The sequence below is a fragment of the Pongo abelii genome, chromosome 1, assembly GCF_028885655.2.
Source record: "Pongo abelii isolate AG06213 chromosome 1, NHGRI_mPonAbe1-v2.0_pri, whole genome shotgun sequence".
Classification (NCBI taxonomy): domain Eukaryota; kingdom Metazoa; phylum Chordata; class Mammalia; order Primates; family Hominidae; genus Pongo; species Pongo abelii.
Genome location: NC_071985.2, coordinates 99,783,685 through 99,802,800, shown reverse-complemented (window position 1 = coordinate 99,802,800; position 19,116 = coordinate 99,783,685). Strand labels below are relative to the sequence as shown.

At 43.0% G+C, this 19,116-nt stretch overlaps 1 protein-coding gene across 13 annotated transcripts in view; it reads right to left on the bottom strand.

Annotated features, from left to right (window-relative positions):
• ARNT (aryl hydrocarbon receptor nuclear translocator) overlaps positions 1-16,046 on the bottom strand; it is a 64,532-nt gene extending 48,486 nt beyond the window's left edge. For 5 of the 13 annotated variants that reach the window (XM_054554685.2, XM_063725627.1, XM_054554801.2 and 2 more), the window contains exons 1-2: positions 15,828-15,892; positions 1,209-1,243 (exon numbers count right to left, since the gene is read on the bottom strand). Coding sequence is in view for 6 of the 13 variants with exons in the window: in XM_054554920.1 (XP_054410895.1) it covers positions 15,828-16,017 (190 nt within the window). In the remaining 7 variants the exon portion in view is untranslated. 13 annotated transcript variants of the gene reach the window in all.
• Between the last annotated feature and the right edge of the window lie 3,070 nt (positions 16,047-19,116).

Genomic DNA, 19,116 nt, shown 5'->3' with positions numbered 1-19,116 from the left:
TACCAACAGAGTGAAAAGGCAACCCATGGAATAGAAAAAAAAATTTCTTTCTTTTTTTTTTTTGAGACAGAGTCTCACTCTGTCGCCCAGGCTGGAATGCAGTGGTGCCATCTCGGCTCCCCGCAACCTCCGACTCCCAGGTTCAAGCGATTCTCGAGCCTCAGCCTCCCAAATAGCTGGGATTACAGGCGCGCACCACCACGCCTGGCTAATTTTTGTATTTTTATTAGAGATGGGGTTTCACCATGTTGGCCAGGCTGGTCTTTAACCCCTGACCTCAAGTGATCTGCCCGCCTCAGCCTCCCAAAATGCTAGCATTACAGGCGTGAGCCACCATGCCCAGCAGAAAAAAAAATTTTCGAATCATATATGCAACACAGAATATCCAAAATATATAAAGAGCGGCCAGGCATGGTGGCTCACACCTGTAATCCCAGCACTTTGGGAGGCCAAGGAGGGCATATCACCTGAGGTCAGGAGTTCAAGACCAGCCTGGTCAACATGGTGAAATCCCATCTCTACTAAAAATACAACAATTAGCCAGGCAGGGTGGTGGGCGCCTGTAATCCCAGCTATTTGGGAAGCTGAGGCAGGGAGAATTAATTGAACCCAGGAGGCGGAGGTTGCAGTGAACCAAGATCGCACCACTGCACTCCAGCCTGAGCGACAGAGAAAGACTCCGCCTCAAAAAAATAAACAAATAAAAAATAAAACAAAATATATAAAGAGCTCCTACAATTCAACAAAAAGCAAACCCAATTTTAAAATGGGCAAAGAACTTGAACAAGCATTTCTACAAAGAAGATATAACATAATATAAATACATGTAAAGTGCCAATAAATACATGTAAAGTGCTCAACATAACCAATCGCTAGGGAAATGCAAATCAAAACCACAATGAGAAAGCATTTGCTACTCATTAAGATGACTATTATCCAAAAATATATAAATAAATGAAGGGTTGGCAAGGATGTGGAGAAATTAAAACCCTTATACACTGCTAGTGGAAATGTAAAATGGCGTAACGGCAATAGAAAACAGTACGGAGATGCCTCCAAAAATTAAAAATAAAGCTGGGTGCAGTGGTGCGCACCTGTAGTCCCAGCTACTCAGGGGTCTGAGGCAGGAGAATCCTGAGCCCAAGATCAGGCTGGGAAACAGCAAGACAACATCACACAAAAAAAAATTAAATTAAAAATAGAATTACCACATGATCCAGCAATTCCACCTCTGGGTATATACCTGAAAGAATTGAAAGCAGGGTCTCAAAGAAACATTTGTACACCCACGTTCATAGAAGTACTATTCAACAATAGTCAAGGGTGAGGGCAACCCAAGTGTCTATCTACAGGTTAATGGATAAAGAAACTGTGGGGCTGAACATGGTGGCTTACACCTGTAAGGCTAGCACTTTAAAAGGCCGAGGGAGGAGGATCATTTGAGTCCAGAAGTTCAAGACCACCCTGGGCAACATAGTGAGATGCTATCTCTAAAAAAAATGAACAAAATTGGCCATACATGTGGTATGTGCCTGATTACAGGCGTGAGTCACCACGCCCGGCCAGGGTTTTGGTAATTTTTACCAAAAAAAAAGGGTCATACTATACAAACAGTCCTGACTTAGAATGGTTCCATGTAGGGCTTTTCACCTTTATGATAGTGGGAAACCATCACAATTTCAGTGTAATGTACAGTGTTCTGTAAATTACATAATATCCAATACTTTATTATAAAGTAGAATTTAAGTTAGATTATTTTGCCCACTGCAGGCTAATGTAAGTATTCCACACACATTTAAGGTAGTCTAGGCTAAGAATAGGTTAAGTGTATTAAATGTATTTTTGACTTAGGATGTTTTCAATTTACAATGGGTTTATCAAGCCATAACCCCACCATAAGTACAGATGTACTTATTCTGAACTTCTTCTCTTCCACGTAACAATATATTGCTATGGCAATGAATACACACGTAGATCATTCTTTTTAACAGTTACATAGTACTCTGTACTATAAATGTATAGTTATGACATTCAAACCTTCACTATTATAAATAATGTTTCAATGAACATCATTGTGTATCTTCATGCACAGGTTCCAGCACTTCCATATTATTTCTGAAAATGACTCCCTGGGCCTAAGGGTAGACACATTTAAAACTCTGATTGCCCATTACCTGCCAAGGAGGTTATATCAATTTAGAGCCTCATCCACTGCATCAATTTAGCCATATCTCCAACAGCATTGTGTTTTGGGAATCCTTCAAATTTGTGGTCATTTTCTTGGTAAAAAACAATTATCACTGTTAGTTTAACAAACATTAAGGCTAAGTATATTTTTATGTTACTGCTAATTTTTCTATTTCAGCCTATAAATTTGAAATAGTAAGCATATGTTACTTTCCTAAGAAAAAACACTTTTTCCATTAAAAAAAAAAGTTCAGGGCCAAGTGCAGTGGCTCATGCCTATAATCCCAGCACTTTGGGAGGCCAAGGCATGAGGATTGCTTGAGCTCAGGAGTTCAAAACTAGCCTGAGCAACATAGTGAGATCCTGCCTCCATAAAAAAAAAAAAAGTTCATACTTTTAGTAATACGTTTATATAGGATATAAGAGTACTGTGGAGTCAAACCTGTAATCCCAGCATTTTGGGAGGCTGAGGCGGGCAGATCACGACATCAGGAGTTCGAGACCAGCCTGGCCAATATGGTGAAACTCCGTCTCTACTAAAAATACAAAAATTAGCCAGGCATGGTGGCGCGCACCTGTAGTCCCAGCTACTCGGGAGGCTGGGGCAGAAGAATCGCTTGAACACAAAAGGCGGAGGTTGCAATGAGCCAAGATCGTGCCACTGTACTCTAGCCTGGGTGACAGAGCAAGATTCTGTCTCAAAAAAAAGATTACCACGGAGGCCAGGCACAGTGGCTCATGCCTGTAACCCCAGCACTTTAGGAGGCTGAGGTGGGTAGATCACTTAAGGTAAAGTTCAAGACCAGCCTGACTAACACGGCAAAATCCCATCTCTACTAAAAATACAAAAATTAGTGAGGTATGGTGGTGCACATCTATAATCCCAGCTACTTGGGAGAATGAGGCATGAGAATCGCCTGGGAGGCAAAGGTTGCAGTGAGCCAAGATCATGCCACTGCACTCCAGCCTGCACAACAGAATGAGACTCTGTCTCCAAAAAAAAAAAAAAAAAAAAAAAAGAGTGCCAGGGAAATTCAGAGAAGATAATCCTGGTTTAAATTAAGGCCTGGCATACTATGTTGCAGAGAAGATGCTCAATATGAAGAGGAAACTGAAAGAAATAAAGAAGGCAGGCAACCAGCCCATGGGGAAGTTTCAAAAAGGTAAATCAAGCTGGGCCTTAAAAAAAGTAAAGGAGACCAGGCGCAGTGGCTCACACCTGTAATCCCAACACTTTGGGAGGCCGAGGTGGGTGGATCACCTGAGGTCAGGAGTTCGAGACCAGCCTGACCAACATGGTGAAACCTCGTCTCTACTTAAAATATAAAAAATTACCAGGCACCTGTAATCCCAACTACTCAGGAGGCTGAGGGAGGAGAATTGCTTGAACCCAGGAGGCAGAGGTTGCCGTGAGCCAATCGAGCCACTGCACTCCAGCCTGGGCAACAAGAGCAAAACTCCATCTCAAAAAAAAAAAAAAAAAGTAAAGAAGAAGAAAAAGGCATTCCACATAGATAAAAGTACATGAGCAAGTCTAAAGGGAGATATGAAAATACAGTTATGTATCACTTAACAACAGGGATACGTTCTGAGAAATGTGTCATTAGGAGATTTCAACATTGTGTGAATATCATTGAGTATACTTACACAAATCTAGATGGTACAGCCACTACACACCTAGGTATGTAGGTGTATAGACTACATACCTATATGTAGCCTATCACTCCCAGTAACAGCCTATTACTCCCAACCTGTATAACATGTTACTATACTGAATACTGTAGGCAACTATAACTCAGTGGTAACTATTTATGTATCTAAACATAGAAAAAGTAATGTGTTGTTCTAAGACCTTATGACAACTATGATGTCACTGGGCAACAGGAATTTTTCATCTCCATTATAATCTTATGGTACCACCAACATACATGCAGTCCTTTGATGACCAAAGTGTCATTAGGTGACACATAACAGCAACTGTGAAGAGCTGTAAAGAAAAAGACCTATAAAAGGTAAGATGTCAAGTGCTAACCGAGAGAAAGCTTTGAATGCCACGATGAAACACCTGGATCAGATTCAACAAAGACAAACATATAACTTTAAGTCTGAGTAACAAGATGAAAATATGAATTAAAATTAATCTGACAGATTTAAAGTCTGAAGTAATAGAAGTAGGAAGACAAGATTAATAAAAAAAACAAGGTGATAAAGGCCTAAATGAGGATGGCATGACGAAAAGGTAGTTACTTCTAAAATTTTAAACTATGCAACTTCTGAGTAAGGATAGTGAATTAAATGTATCTATCTATTTCTACTCTCTTCTCTCTTCACTCACACACAGAAAAAAATTTTTTAAAAGAAAAAATTTTTACACAAGACATAAGGATGGAAAGAATAAGAGAAGAAGAGCAATAATTTTTTTGAAACTAGAGATAAAATGGACTATTGCCTTGGGAGATCGACAAGAACTAAATCCTAAACTGACAAGGGAAAAAGTAGAAAACCAACTCAATTTACACTATGGAATTCCCCAAAGTCTCAGAAGCTGGTGAGTACAGGTAACTCTGGGTATGCAGGGTAGGGTGAATGAAGTGAAAATAAGGAGAATTAGTTCAGCATCTGTTTACTACAGAGATGGATTCCTAGATCCTTTTCTCTATTCCTTCTAACCAACGCAACTACCCCCTCCATTCTGGCAAAAGACAGATTTACTCTCTGGAGAGTATAAATCAAAGGTCTTACAGTCTAGTGAACACCAGGTAAAGGTGAAAGTGAGGGAGCCGTACTGAAAACAGGAAAACTAACACCAATGTATGCATACTACATGTTTCATTTTTCTTCGGTGTTATACTGCCTATTTCCTATATTTCGTATCTCCACTTTCTTGGTTTACTGTCTCCTACTGGTAGAGCCTATCTTCTAGTGGATTCCTGAAAGGGTGTAAGAAATGCCTTGGATGTATGAAAATATTTCTTCTATTTCACTAATTGATAGTTTGCCTAGCTATGGAATTCTAAATTAGAATTTATTTTCCCTCAGCATTTTGAAGGCATTGCTCCAAAGTTTTTTTTGTTTGTTTTGTTTTTTTTTTTTTTTGAGACAGAGTCTTTGCTTTTTCGCCCAGGCTGGTGTGCAGTGGCACGATCTCGGCTTACTGCAACCTCTGCTTCCCAGGTTCAAGCAATTCTCCTGCCTCAGCCTCCCAAGTAGCTGGTACTACAGGCATGCACCACCACGCCCAACTAATTTTTGTATTTTTAGTAGAGACGGGATTTCACCATGTTGGCCAGGCTGGTCCCAAACTCCTGACCTCAGGTGATCCACCTGCCGCAGCCTCCCAAAACGCTGGGATTACAGGCGTGAGCCACCAAGGTCAGCCTGTTCCAAGGTCTTCTACTTTCCAGCATGACTACTGAGAAAAAAGACCAATCTGATACCTGAATCTTTTCAATGTGAATAATCTTATTCTCTCTGAAGCTTATAGGATATTCTCTATCTGATGCTGAAATTTCAGCATAATGGGCCTTGATGTGTGCACAGCCCCTTTGATCCGGAAACTAATGTCTTTCACTGGGACATTTTATTTAAACAGAAACAAAGAATTCTGTTAAAAGAAATAAAAATGATGCCACTGGAGAGAAGGAAATGAGAGAAAGGGAGCAGAGGACTCCCTTATAATTTTTTTGTAACAAATATTTTATAAAACTATCTAAGTCTTTAAATATTAATATATGCATGTATAATTTTGATTTAAATAACTTTTATATATGTATGTATACAAACATACAAATATACACACACACACACGTATATTTGACAAAAGACCTGAGAAGAGGTAATAACCCAGATAAACACATAAAAAATAAAATCCAAACACTTATAGTTCCTTAGCCTGGGGAAATGAAAAACTGAATTGTGACAGTGATGAAAGATACAGAAAGGTAGGAAGGACAGCAGATTTAAAGGAAATACTGGTGAGTACATACATATATAGGATGTTAAAGATTATTCAAATAGATGCTGGGCGCAATGGCTCACACTTGTAATCCCAGCACTTTGGGAGGCCAACGCAGGCGGATCACTTGAGGACGGGAGTTCAAGACCAGCCTGGCCAACATGGTGAAACCCCATCTCTACTAAAGATACAAAAAATTAGCCAGGTGTGGTGGCACACTGTAGTCCCAGCTACTCGAGAGGCTGAGGCACAAAAATCATTTGAACCTAGGAGGCGGAGGCTGCAGTGAGCCAAGATCGCACCACTGCACTCCAGCCTGGACAACACAGAAAGACTCTTGTCTTAAAAAAAAAAAAAAAAAAAAAAAGGATTACTCAAATAGAGCTGGGCATGGTGTCATACACCTATAATCCCAGCTACTAGGGAGACCAAGACGGGAGGACTACTTGAGCTCAGTAGTTCAAGACCAGTCTAGGCAATACAGTGAGACCTTGTTTCTATAAATTAAAAAAAAACAAAAAAAACTATTCAAACAGAGATGCAGCCAGGCACAATGGCACACACCTGTAGTCCAGCTACTCAGGTGGCTGAAGTGGGAGGAATGCTTGAGCCCAAGATTTCAAGACCAGCCTGGGCATATAGTAAAACCTTGTCTCAACTTTAAAAAAAGACAGATATCTTCTAAATAGATAAAAATATAGGCAAGTAGTTTATGTGAGAAGCCAGGAATGAAATTTTTGGAGTCTTTTATAAATAAAAGATAAATGAAGGGTGATATGGTTTGGCTCTGTGTGTCTCCACCCAAATATCATGTCAAATTGTAATCCCCAGTGTTGAAGGTGCAGTCTGGTGGGAGGCTATTGGATCATGGGGGTGGTTTCCAATGGTTTAGCACCATTCCCCTAATGCTCTCTCATGATAGAGTTCTCAAGAGATCTGGTTGTTTGAAAGTGTATAGCACCTTCCCCTTCTCTCCCTCTATCCTGCCAGCCATGTGAAGACATCCTTGCTTCCCCTTCGCCTTCCTCCATGATTCCAAGTTTCCTGAGGCCTCCCCAGCCCTGCCTCCCATACAGCCTGCAGAACTATGAGTCAATTAAACCTCTTTTCTTCATAAATTACCCAGTCTCAGGTAGTTATTTATAGCAGTGTGAGAATGGACTAATACAAAGGGAAGAGGATTATGGTAGGTACCAAGTGAATGTCAAATTGAAGTAGGAAGGCAAGCAGCTAGGAAGGCAGGTAGGTAGCAAATGGGAAGAAATGAAGGAAACTGCTTGGTTTACTGAACTAGCCCCAAGCCGGGCACTGTGGTGTACACTTGTAATCCCAGCTACTCGGGAAGCAGAGGTGGGAGGATCATTTGAGCTCAGGAGTTCAAGACCAACTTGGGCAACACAGCAAGACCCTGTCTCAAAAAAGAGTCAAGACCCTGTCTCAAAGAAGAGTCCTAGCCTCAAGGGTGAGAAGAGAAAAGTAGAAGCATACTGAACAAGAGAAAGAAACAAGCAGAAAAATAAGCGAAAAGGACAAAGAAGGAACAATCAGTGATAAAGACCTAACAACAGTGTCTCTGAAACCAAGTTTCTAGGAGAGGCTCAATTATGGAGTATCAAGAACTTGTAGAGGATTCTAATAACAACCCTAAAAGCTGCAGTGCATGATTCATGCCTGTAATCTCAGCAATCTGGGAGGCCAACAGCAGGAGGATCACTCGAGGACAGTAGTTCAAGACCAGCCTGGACAGGCCAGGCGCGGTGGCTCACGCCTATAATCCCAGCACTTTGGGAAGCCGAGGTGGGCAGATCACGAGGTCAGGAGATCGAGACCTCCTGGCCAATATGGTGAAACCCCGTCTCTACTAAAAATACAAAAATTAGCTGGGCATGGTGGCACGCGCCTGTAGTCCCAGCTACCCAGGAGGCCGAGGCAGGAGAATCGCTTAAACCCTGGAGGCGGAGGTTGCAGTGAGCCGAGATCACACCACTGCACTCCAGCCTGGGTGACAAAGCAAGACTCCATCTCAAAAAATAATAATACAAATTTTAAAAAAAAGACCAGCCTGGGCAACATAGCGAGATCCTGTCTCTACAAAATTAAAAAATTAGCTGGGCATGATGGTGCATACCTATGGTCCCAACTACTCAGGAAACTGAGGAGGGAGAATCACTTGAGCCTAGGAATTGGAGGTGTTGCAGCAAGCTATGGTCATGCTATTGCACTCCAGCCTGGCTGACACAACAGGACCTTGTCTCAAAAAAACCCTTAAAAGTATTTAAAGAATTGAAACACAGAACTAGGAGAAAGAAATATAGAATGTTAGGCTGGGCGCGGTAGCTCACGTCTGTAATCCCAGCACTTTGGGAGGCCGAGGCGGGAGGATCACGAGGTCAGGAGATCGGGACCATCCTGGCTAACACAGTGAAACCCCATCTCTACTAAAAATACAAAAAATTAGCGGGGCATGGTGGCGGATGCCTGTAGTCCCAGCTACTCGGGAGGCTGAGGCAGGAGAACGGCGTGAACCTGGGAGGTGGAGCTTGCAGTGAGCCGAGATCGTGCCACTGCACTCCAGCTTGGGTGACAGAAGGACACTCGGTCTCAAAAAAACAAAACAAAACAAAAAAAAAGAATTATAGAATGTTACAGAAAAGATTTTAGGAAACTACTCTTTTTTTTTCCCCCCTAGAGACAGGGGCTCACTCTGTCACCCAGACTAGAGCCCAGTGGCGTGATCATGGCTCACTGCAGCCCTGACCTAGCAAGCTCAGAGATCCTCCCACCACCTCAGCCTCCCAAGTAGTTGGGACTATAGGCATCCAACACCACATCTAGCTAATTTTTTATATATATTTTTGTGGAGACAAGGTCTCACTATATTGCTCAGGCTGGTCTCCAACTCCTGGGCTTAAACAATCCTCTCACCCTGGCCTCTCGAAGTGTTGAGATTACAGGTATGAGCCACCACACTCAGCCTGGAAACTACTCTTCTAGCTCCTTTTTTCAGCACCTTGCACTTGGTTCTCCAACCAAGCAATGCCTTGCCCCCAGGCTGCCTAATGTGGTATTTCACCCTTTTCATCTACAAAAAAGACAATACTCCACCTACCTCCTTCTCAAAAGATATCCATTGTACTACATTTCAGTAGGAAGGTGACTCTAAGTCACAATGGAAGAAATCATAACTTAGAGATTAAGAATGATGACTGTGTAGATGAACTGCCAACAATAAAATTCTGTCTCTATCTTCTAGTAGCTATGTGACTTCAGACAAGTTACTTATTCACTCTCTGTGCCTTAGTTTCCTCATCTGTAAAACAAGGATAATAATCCCTAACACAATTGTTATAAAAATTAAATGAGAACAGCTGGTATGTATTACTAATAAATATTAGACATTATTATAGTTAGTACAAATTCATGATGTCAATGGCTTAATTAGTCTTACCCCTTCAAAGGTATTTCATATTAACAGTGGGTTTTACATTCATTTTTATTCCACAAACATACATTGAACTCTAATCCAACATACTAGGCACCCACTGTAAGCACTGCAATGCTCTGGTAAACAAGGAAAGCAAAAGTTCTGCTCTCATGGAACTTATATCCTAAGTATGCTGGTTTTGTTTTGTTTTTTGAGACAGGGTCTCACGCTGTCTTCTAGTCACCCAGACAGGAGTGCAGTGGCACAATCATGGCTCACTGCAGCCTCAACCTCCCAGGCTCAGGTCATCCTCCCATCTCAGTCTCCCACGTAGCTGGGACTACAGGTGATGCCACCACACCCTGATAATTTTTTGTATTTTTTTGTACAGATGGTGTTTCACCATGTTGCCCAGGCTGGTCTCAAACTTTTGGGCTCAAGCAATCCACCTACATCAGCCTCCCAAAGTGCTAGGATTAAAGGTATGAGCCACCATGTCCAGCCCTAAGTATACTGTTGAATCCATAAACTTACTTGTCCATTCAACTACAATGAAAACGTGGAGGGAAAATATAAAATGGGCCTCGTAGGGCGGCTCACACCTGTAACCCCGGCACTCTGGGAGGTCGAGGCAGGAGGATTGCTTGAGCCCAGGAGTTTGAGACCAGCCAGGGTAATACAGTGAGACCCGGTCACTATCTAAAATAATAAAAACTTTAAAACAAGAAAATACATTGATGAAATTATGAAAAGTGACAAATTTGAAGAGTTTATGTGAAAAGTTGGAGACAGTTGCTACAGACTAAACATAAAGATTAGTCAACAAAATAGCAAAGTGCAGCCCGGCATATAGAAGGAACTTAATTATCTACTCCTTTCCCTGGGTTTGTCTCCTTAAGTGTAAAATGATAAGTGTTGTCATATTTCCAACCTGAAGATTCACTGATGTCTACTTACTAAAGTCATTATGGCATATTAGGCAGTTTTTTTTTTTGTTTTTTTTTTCAGACAGAGTCTTACTCTGTCGCCCAGGCTAGAGTGCAGTGGTATGATCTCAGCTCACTGCAACTACCACCTTCCAGGTTCAAGCGATTCTCCCACCTCAGCCTCCCGAGTAGCTGGGATTACAGGCACCTGCCACCATGCCCGGCTAATTTTTGTATTTTTAGTAGAGACGGGGTTTCTCCATGTTGGCCAGGCTGGTCTCGAACTCCTGACCTCAGGTGATCCGCCCACCTCGGCCTCCCAAAATGTTAGGAATACAGGCGTGAGCCACCGCTCCCGGCCAAGGCAGCATTCTTAAAAACAGATGGCGGCGGAGCACGGCGGCTCACGCCTGTAATCCCAGCACTTTGGGAGGCCGAGGTGGGCGGATCACCTGAGGTGAGGAGTTCAAGACCAGCCTGGCCAACATGGAGAAACCCTGTCTCTATTAAAAATAAAAAATTAGCCGGCGTGATGGCAGGTGCCTGCAATCCCAGCTACTCAGGAGGCTGAGGCGGGAGAATAGCTTGAACCCAGGAGGCGGAGGTCGCAGTGAGCCAAGATTGCGCCATTGCACTCCAGCCCGGGCGACACAGTAAAAGACCCTGTCTCAAAAAAAAAAAAAAAAAAAAAGCCTTTGCAATATAATAAAATACTATCTCTTTTTTTGTTTGGGGACAGGGTCTCACTCCAACACCCAGGCTGGAGTACAGTGGCATGATCACAGCTCACTGCAGCCTCAACTTTCCAGGCTCAGATGATACTCCCATCTCAGCCTCCCAAGTAGCTGGCACTATAAAAGTGCACCACAGTGCCCGGATAATTTTTTGTATTTTTTGTAGAAAAGGGGTTTCATCATGTTGTCCAGGCTGGTCTCAAATTCCTGGGCTCAAGCAATCTGCTTGCCTCGGCCTCCCAAAGGGATTAGAGGCACGAGCCACCACACCTGGCCATAAAAGAATCCACCACACCTGGCCATAAAAGAATATCTTGACATCTTAACTTTACATTGCATGAATTCCTATTTTACCATATCTGAAAAAGGTAAATAAAGGTAACAGGTAAGAATTGTGTTAACTGACGCAGTTAAAACTAAGTTACATAGGTGAAAATTAGCTAAAAAAATTTTCTTCCTAAATGACAGCCTTACAAACCCAAACAGTATTACCCTTTTCCTTCTACTACATTCTTCATCCACAGTAACTTGTACATAATAGCACAAAAAGAATTATCTGCTAATGAGAATACCAAAATCAAGAGAGAGAAAAACCTACACTTACTACAAACTCATTCAACATCTCTAGTTTGAATTTGGAATTGTAAATCAAATACTTAATCTCCTCCCAACTGTTCCCTCAGCCAATGCATTACAAATCACACATTCAATTTAAAAAGTGTTCCACCTTGGCTGGGCATGGTGGCTCATGCCTATAATCCCAGCTCTTGGGGAGTGCCCAACACAGGAAGATCACTTGAGGCCAGGAGTTAAAGACCGGCCTGGGCAACACAGCAAGACCCTGTCTCTAAAATAAATTTAAAATTAGCCAGCCACGGTGGTGCACACCTGTGGTCCCACCTACTCAGGAGGCTGAAGTGGGAGGATCACATGGTCCCAGAAGGTCAAGGCTGCAGTGAGCCATGATTGTGTCACTGCACTCCAGCCTCGGTGACAGAGCAAGACCCTCTCCTATGGGGAAAAAAAATTTGTTCCTCAAAACTTGTCTAGTCCAGGCCGGGCGCAGTGGCTCAAGCCTGTAATCCCAGCACTTTGGGAGGACGAGGCAGGCGGATCACAAGGTCAGGAGATCGAGACCATCCTGGCTAACACGGTGAAACCCCGTCTCTACTAAAAATAGAAAAAAAAAATTAGCCGGGCGTGGTAGCAGGCACCTGTAGTCCCAGCTAGTGGGGAGCCTGAGGCAGGAGAATGGCTTGAACCTGGGAGGCGGAGCTTGCAGTGAGCCGAGATCGCGCCACTGCACTCCAGCCTGGGTGACAGAGTGAGACTCCGTCTCAAAAAAAAAAACAAAAAAAAAAACTTGTCTAGTCCATAGATAAGAAAGAAATAGCCTAAAGTTTCATGGACCACCTACCCACCGAGTTCTACTTGCCAGTGATAAGTAGAACTAGTGAAAAATGATAGAATATGAAGAATTATCAATTTGAGAAAAAAAAATCATCACGGAACTATTACTTCAACACAACTCTTAGAGAGTATCAACCATATTTTACTCTTCTTCTAATGCAGCACCACAGTGAAAAATGCAGAAGAACCTGGTTCCCTTGAAAAACACTGCAGGGCCACCAGCACAATTAACATGTTCAAGCACTATTACTAACCCTAAGGATTAACTTGGCCGGGTCAGTGGCTCACACCTATAATCCCAGGAGTTTAGGAGGTTAAGGTGGGAGGATTGCTTGAGGACAGGAGTTCAAGACCAGCCCGGGCAACATAGCAAGATCCCATTTCTACAAAAAGTTAAAAAATGTATCCAGGTATGGTGGTGTGTGTTTGTAGACCCAGATACTCAGGAGGCTGAGGTGGGAAGATCACTTGAGCTCAGGAGTTCAAGGCTGCAGTGAGCTGTGATTACACCATTGCACTACAGTCTGGGAGACAGAGCGAGACCCTGTCTCAAAAATAAAAATAAATATTATTTTTAAAAAGGATTAACTCAAGTGAAGCTTAAAGAGAAGAGTGAAATATTTTTTAAAATCTTCTTGATAAAACTAACAAGAATTGTTAAAAAAAAAAAAAAGAAAAAAAAAGAATTAGTACTCCAGTAAAAATACAAAGTAGAAAAAACTCAAAGAAATAGGCATGGTGTCCCTGGTCCTTAAAATGGCTCTAAGGAAAGAAGGTATGACAGTGTAGCAAAGAATTCTGACCTGAAAACATTTACTTTCACTAAGCACAGTACATTTCCACCTATGTCCCTCCATTCATTAATCTCATTTCCCAAAATGCAACAGGCTACTGAAAAAATCCACAACGTATCTATGATCTCTTCCTCTTGATATACAAGTGCAAAGGGAGAAAAGAAAAAAGAAAATATATCTTCTGATTTGATTGAACCGAACATGGGATCAATAAGTCAGAAGAGATGGAATAATTTTTCAACATCAAAAAAGAAATCTGGTCAAAGTGTCTAACATCAGTATTCCCAACTTTGAGAGACTGAGGCAAGGCTTGCTTGAGACCAGGAGATGAAGATCAGCGTTGGCAACACAGCAAGGCATCTGTCTCTACAAAAAAATTTAAAAATTAACCGGGCATGGTGGCAAGGCACCTGTAGTCCCAGCTATTCGGGAGGCGGATCGTGAGAGGATCACTTGAGCCCCCGATGGAGGCTGCCGTGAGCAGTGATCTCGCCACTGCACTCCAGACTGGGCGACAGAGCAAGGAGCAAGACCCTGTATCAAAAGAAAAAGAGGGGAGAGGGGTCAGGAGAGAGGGGAGAGGAGAAAGGAAAACAAAGAAAAAGAAAAAGGAAATCTAAAAATTGCAGAAGCAAGCAGCCAAAGCATAGTAAACAAAGCTGTTTCATTAACAAGGATTCTGTACACACACATACACGCTAACACATGCTATTTTCTACTAAGATTTAAGCTGATATTGATCAGCTTATGAAAATATGGTCAAGAGGCTGTCATTCTGGTTGCTGTTGTTCAAAAAACAAAACAAAATAAAGCAACCCCACCCACACAGCTGGAAAAAAGCTTCTTACATATGAACTAAAACTTGTTTACCCAGGCCACTTCTTCATAAGAGAAATGCTTTGCAATTTAACTAGGGTTATATAAGTATTTTGCAATGTGTGATCAGTTAAAAATCTTGTTTATTTATTCCATAGTTCACAGATAGGTTATATTACTACAAGGTCAGGTTTGCCATAACGGCATTTTTCCTGTTTTATAGTTTTATTCTATCACTCAGCACTTCCTGCAATGTAATTTTTGCGATTAATTTTACCTCCCTTTCCTTTAAAAAAAATTTAAAAGATTAAAAAAAGATAATGACATGTGACAAATTAACCATTTCTTAAAATAGCTACTCCCAGAAACATGGTAGAAAAGAAATTTCAGTGATTCAACTGTCCTATCAAAATCTGGATATTGCAAAATCATACTGCCTTTCAGTAACATGAAAAAAAATCTAATTTAAATTTCAACGTGGGGATGGGGGTAATCACTCCCACTGTTTTATTTTCAAGAAATTCTCCGCCCCACGCAACACACACACACACACATCTCAAGGCCCTTTCTTTTTAAGGCTATCAAATATATTGGTTTTTGGAAAAGGATAGACTTTATTTTGCAAGAATGACCAAGGTCTGCAAGATAAAACTAGACCCCTAAAATGAAATGCCTTCTAAGGAGAAATAACTGTAACATAGAGGAAAGAGGGCTGGGACTAGTAATTTGAAGATCTGATCTCTCTAGAACTGCACTACACCCTACTCCATCTCTTAGACAAAACAGACCAAATCTTTTTGATATTTGATTATTTTTTGAAATTGAGGAATGGTGTGGAATCAAACTTTTCTGAAAGAGTTTGGAAACTGCCTCGACCTAGGCCTAACAAGATTTAAACCTGGGGCTGTGGAACTAAAGACCTGTCCGGAACCACAACCATTACACAAACCCCTGCCCTCAGCAGGCAAAGACACTACAGGCCCTCTTAACACAAGATCTAAATTTCAAAGTATAGTCCGGGGACGGAGACGGGGACGGGGGTTGCGGGTGGGAGGTAACAGGCTAAAGAAACGTCGTATATATCAAAGAATGTCCATTTTTTATTTTTTAAATTAAAATCTAAACCTTTAAATCTTTGGAAGCAACACCTCAACTAAAGAGCAATGTGGTCCAGGGTTTATGAATCCAAACTACTCTTAAAGTAAACCGAGCCACTCTGCCTACAGTTTTCGGCATCAAGCGGCTCCAGCGGGCAGAGGGTTAAAAGAGGACCACATCACAGACCAGACGCCGCCCGAGGAGTGAGGGCGGGCTAGCCCCGCACTGGCTGCCGCTCCAACGGAGGTCAGGACAGGGAGCCCCCAACTTCCACCTGCCCCCTCGCTCCCTCCACCTCGACTCTACCCAAGTCCCCAGGATCGGGCCCCTCCCCAGGTCACCGCTCCCCCACCGTCTCTCGCGGCCCCCGCCCCGCCCCGGCGCCTTCAGCTCCAGCTGCGTCCCCTCAGCCCTGGGTCTCCTTAGTTGTCAGCCCCTTCGGCCCCTCCCCTTTAGAGGCGCCCCAGTCCTCCGTCTCCTCACCGGGGTTGGCAGTAGTCGCCGCCATGGCCGCGGATGCCACCGCCGCCGCGCCACCCCCCCCCAGTGGGAGGAGCCGCCGCCACCGAACCGGGAGGGAGGGGAAGAGAAAAGCCACTCCCCAGAAGCGGCGCCTGACCGCCGCCTCCGCTACCGCGGAATCCAATATGGCGGCTTCAGCAACCCCCACCATCCCAGCCCCTGTGGCGGGGAGACCCCGCCTATATAGTAGGCGGAGTCAACACACGGCCAGCCTCCTAAGAAAAGTTGACCAATGAAAATGCCAAATCGACCAAGGGCAGGGCTACTCACTGCGCCAGTCAGTCCAGTGAAGGGAGGGCGAGGAAGAAGTCCAGCTGTCTCCCTAATCCCGCCCTCCTTGCGTAACAGGTCAATGACCGAGTAACGTCATTGAAATGCAATTAAAATGGTGTTTTAGGCTGGGCGCGGTGGCTCGCGCCTGTAATCCCAGCACTTTGGGAGGCCGAGGCGGCCGGATCACCTGTGGTCATGGGTTCAAAACCAGCCTTGGCCAACATGGCGAAACCCCGTCTCTACTAAAAATACAAAATTAGCCGGGCGTGGTGGCGCATGCCTGTAATCCCAGCTTCTTGGGAGGCTGAGGCAGGAGAATCGCATGAACATGGGAGGCAGAGGTTGCAGTGAGCCGAGATAGCGCCACTGCACGCCAGTCTGGGCAACAAGAGCGAAACTCCGTCTCAAAAAAAAAAGGATATTTTACTAAAAACCTTCGCTTGGTGGTGGATTCGTCTGAGTGGTTGCCCTGCAGACAATGTATCTAAAAACTTCACATGGTGATTTGTAATCCTTTCCAGTTTTTTTCCTCTTTTAAGGACTTTTGTCCCTGGTGAAAAAAGTTAAATGACTAACTTTTGAATGCCTGCTATGGAACTGGCAGTCTGAAAGGATCCAGGTGTTAACGGTTTGGTATGGGAGATATTGCCAGCCAAAACTGGAGGCAATGGATGAAGAAAGTAATTTGAAAATGGGTAACTTCCTTTGGTCAGTGACAGGGACATAATGAGAAGTTTTGTTTGTCTGTTTTTGAGACAGTCTCGCTCTGTCGCCCAGGCTGGAGTGCAGTGGCACAATCTCGGCTCACTGCAACCTCCACCTCCCTGGTTCAAGCAATTCCCCTGCCTCAGCCTCCTGAGTAGCTGGGATTACAGGCGCACACCACACGCCTGGCTAATGTTTTTTGTATTTTTAGTAGAGATGGAGTTTCACGATGTTGGCCAGACTGGTCTCGAACTCCTGACATCAGGCAATCCGCCCGCCTCAGCCTCACAAACTGTTGGGATTACAGGCGTGAGCCACCACACCTGGCCAGTGAAGAGTTTTTAATAGGGAATCAATAAGATGATGGCTGTGCAGATTTGTTTTCTTTTTTCTTTTTTCTTTATTTTTTTCTGAGACGGAGTCTTGCTCCATCGCTCAGGCTGGCGTGCAGTGGTGCGATCTTGGCTCACTGCAACCTCTACCTCCCGGGTTCAAGCAGTTATCCTGCCTCAGCCTCCTGAGTAGCTGGGATTACAGGCGCGCACCACCACGCCCGGCTAATTTTTGTTTCCTGATAATAGGAAGCATTGAGCTATTAGAGGTAGGCACTGTCCAAAATGCTTTATATGTATTTACTGATTTAATCCTCACAACAATGATGAGGTAGGTTCTACTACTATTTCCATTTTGCAATTAAGGAAACAGAAACAAAGAGGGTAAGAAGGGACATCCAGCAGGTAAGTAATGTGGGAGGCAAACTAAAGGAGTCTGACACTGGAAACCTGTTCCACCCATCCCCCTATTTTAGCACTACAACTTTAGCACTACAAAGTACTTCCTTTTCATGTATCGCTCACAAAATGTTTAATACAAATTTAATTAAAATTTTAACAAAAATCCCATTATGCTATTGAACATCTTTGCATTCTTAGAAGTTGTATATGTACTGCGCAGATTACATTGATCCACTTATTTAGTTCACTGCAAAGGTATTTTAACATAATTTACATATTATTGTTTACGTCTGTTAAAATTTCATTTTTCTTTCATTTTGTTGTTATATTTATAATTCACCAAAAAGAAAAAAATCATCCACCCAAAAGAAATACATTGGCTGGGCTGGGCGGGGTGGCTGTAATCCCAGCACTTTGGGAGGCGGAGGCGGGCAGATCACGAAGTCAGGTGTTCGAGACCAGCCTGGCCAACATGGTGAAACCCCATGTTTACTAAAAATACAAAAATTAGCCGGACATGGTGCCGCGTGCCTGTAATCCCAGCTAGTCCGGTGGCTGAGGCAGGAGAATTGCTTGAACCTGGGAGGCAGAGGTTGCAGCGAACCGAGGTGCCCCTGCACTCCAGCCTGGGCGACAGAGCGAGACTCCATCTCAAAAAAAAAAAACAAAAAAAAACGCTGTAACTTCTTTACCAAGTAAAATGGATTTTTCCAGAATAAATGCAAAATGTTTTCCTGTATGATGTGGATAAATTTTGTGGTTAAAAGTGATCAAGTTACATTTCTATAGAAAAAAATTGGTAGAAATCATTTTGTTATAGAGATGCTTACACAACTAGCTACAAAGTTAATAACATATTCTGTTTGGAGAAAGTGCAACAAAGCTGGCCGGGTGCAGTGGCTCATGCCTGTAATTCCAGCACTTTGGGAGGTCAAGGCAGGAGGATCATCTGAGATCAGAAGTGCAAGACCAGCCCGGCCAATATGGTGAAACCCCGTCTCTACTAAAAATACAAAAATGAGCTGGGCGTGTTGGCACACGCCTGTAGTCCCAGCTACTCAGGAGGCTGAGGCAGGAGAGTCGCTTGAACCTGGAAGGTGGAGGTTGCAGTGAGCTGGGATCGATTGGGCCACTGCACTCCAGCCTGGGTGACAGAGTGAGACTCCATCTCAAAAAAAAAAAAAAAAAAAAGAAAGAAAAAAAGTGTTAACAAAGCTATTGGCAAAATTCTTTGTGAAATATCACATGGAGTCATGATACACAACATGAAATGGCAATGTCTGCCCTGTACCTGCTACCAGATGTTTGTTTTAAGAGTAGAAACCACTGATATACACAATATGAATCCGCTTACAGTATATAGGCAATACATAAGGAGAAATGCCCAGAAACTTCCTGTTTGGTTTATCATTAAAAATTCAAGATACAAAAGAAAACATTTTTCATTTAGATAAGAATTATTTTGTTAGGTATGAGTCACTCTGAAAAAGATATCCTGGGATCAATACTGATGGAGTTACAGGCCAGGCATGGTGGCT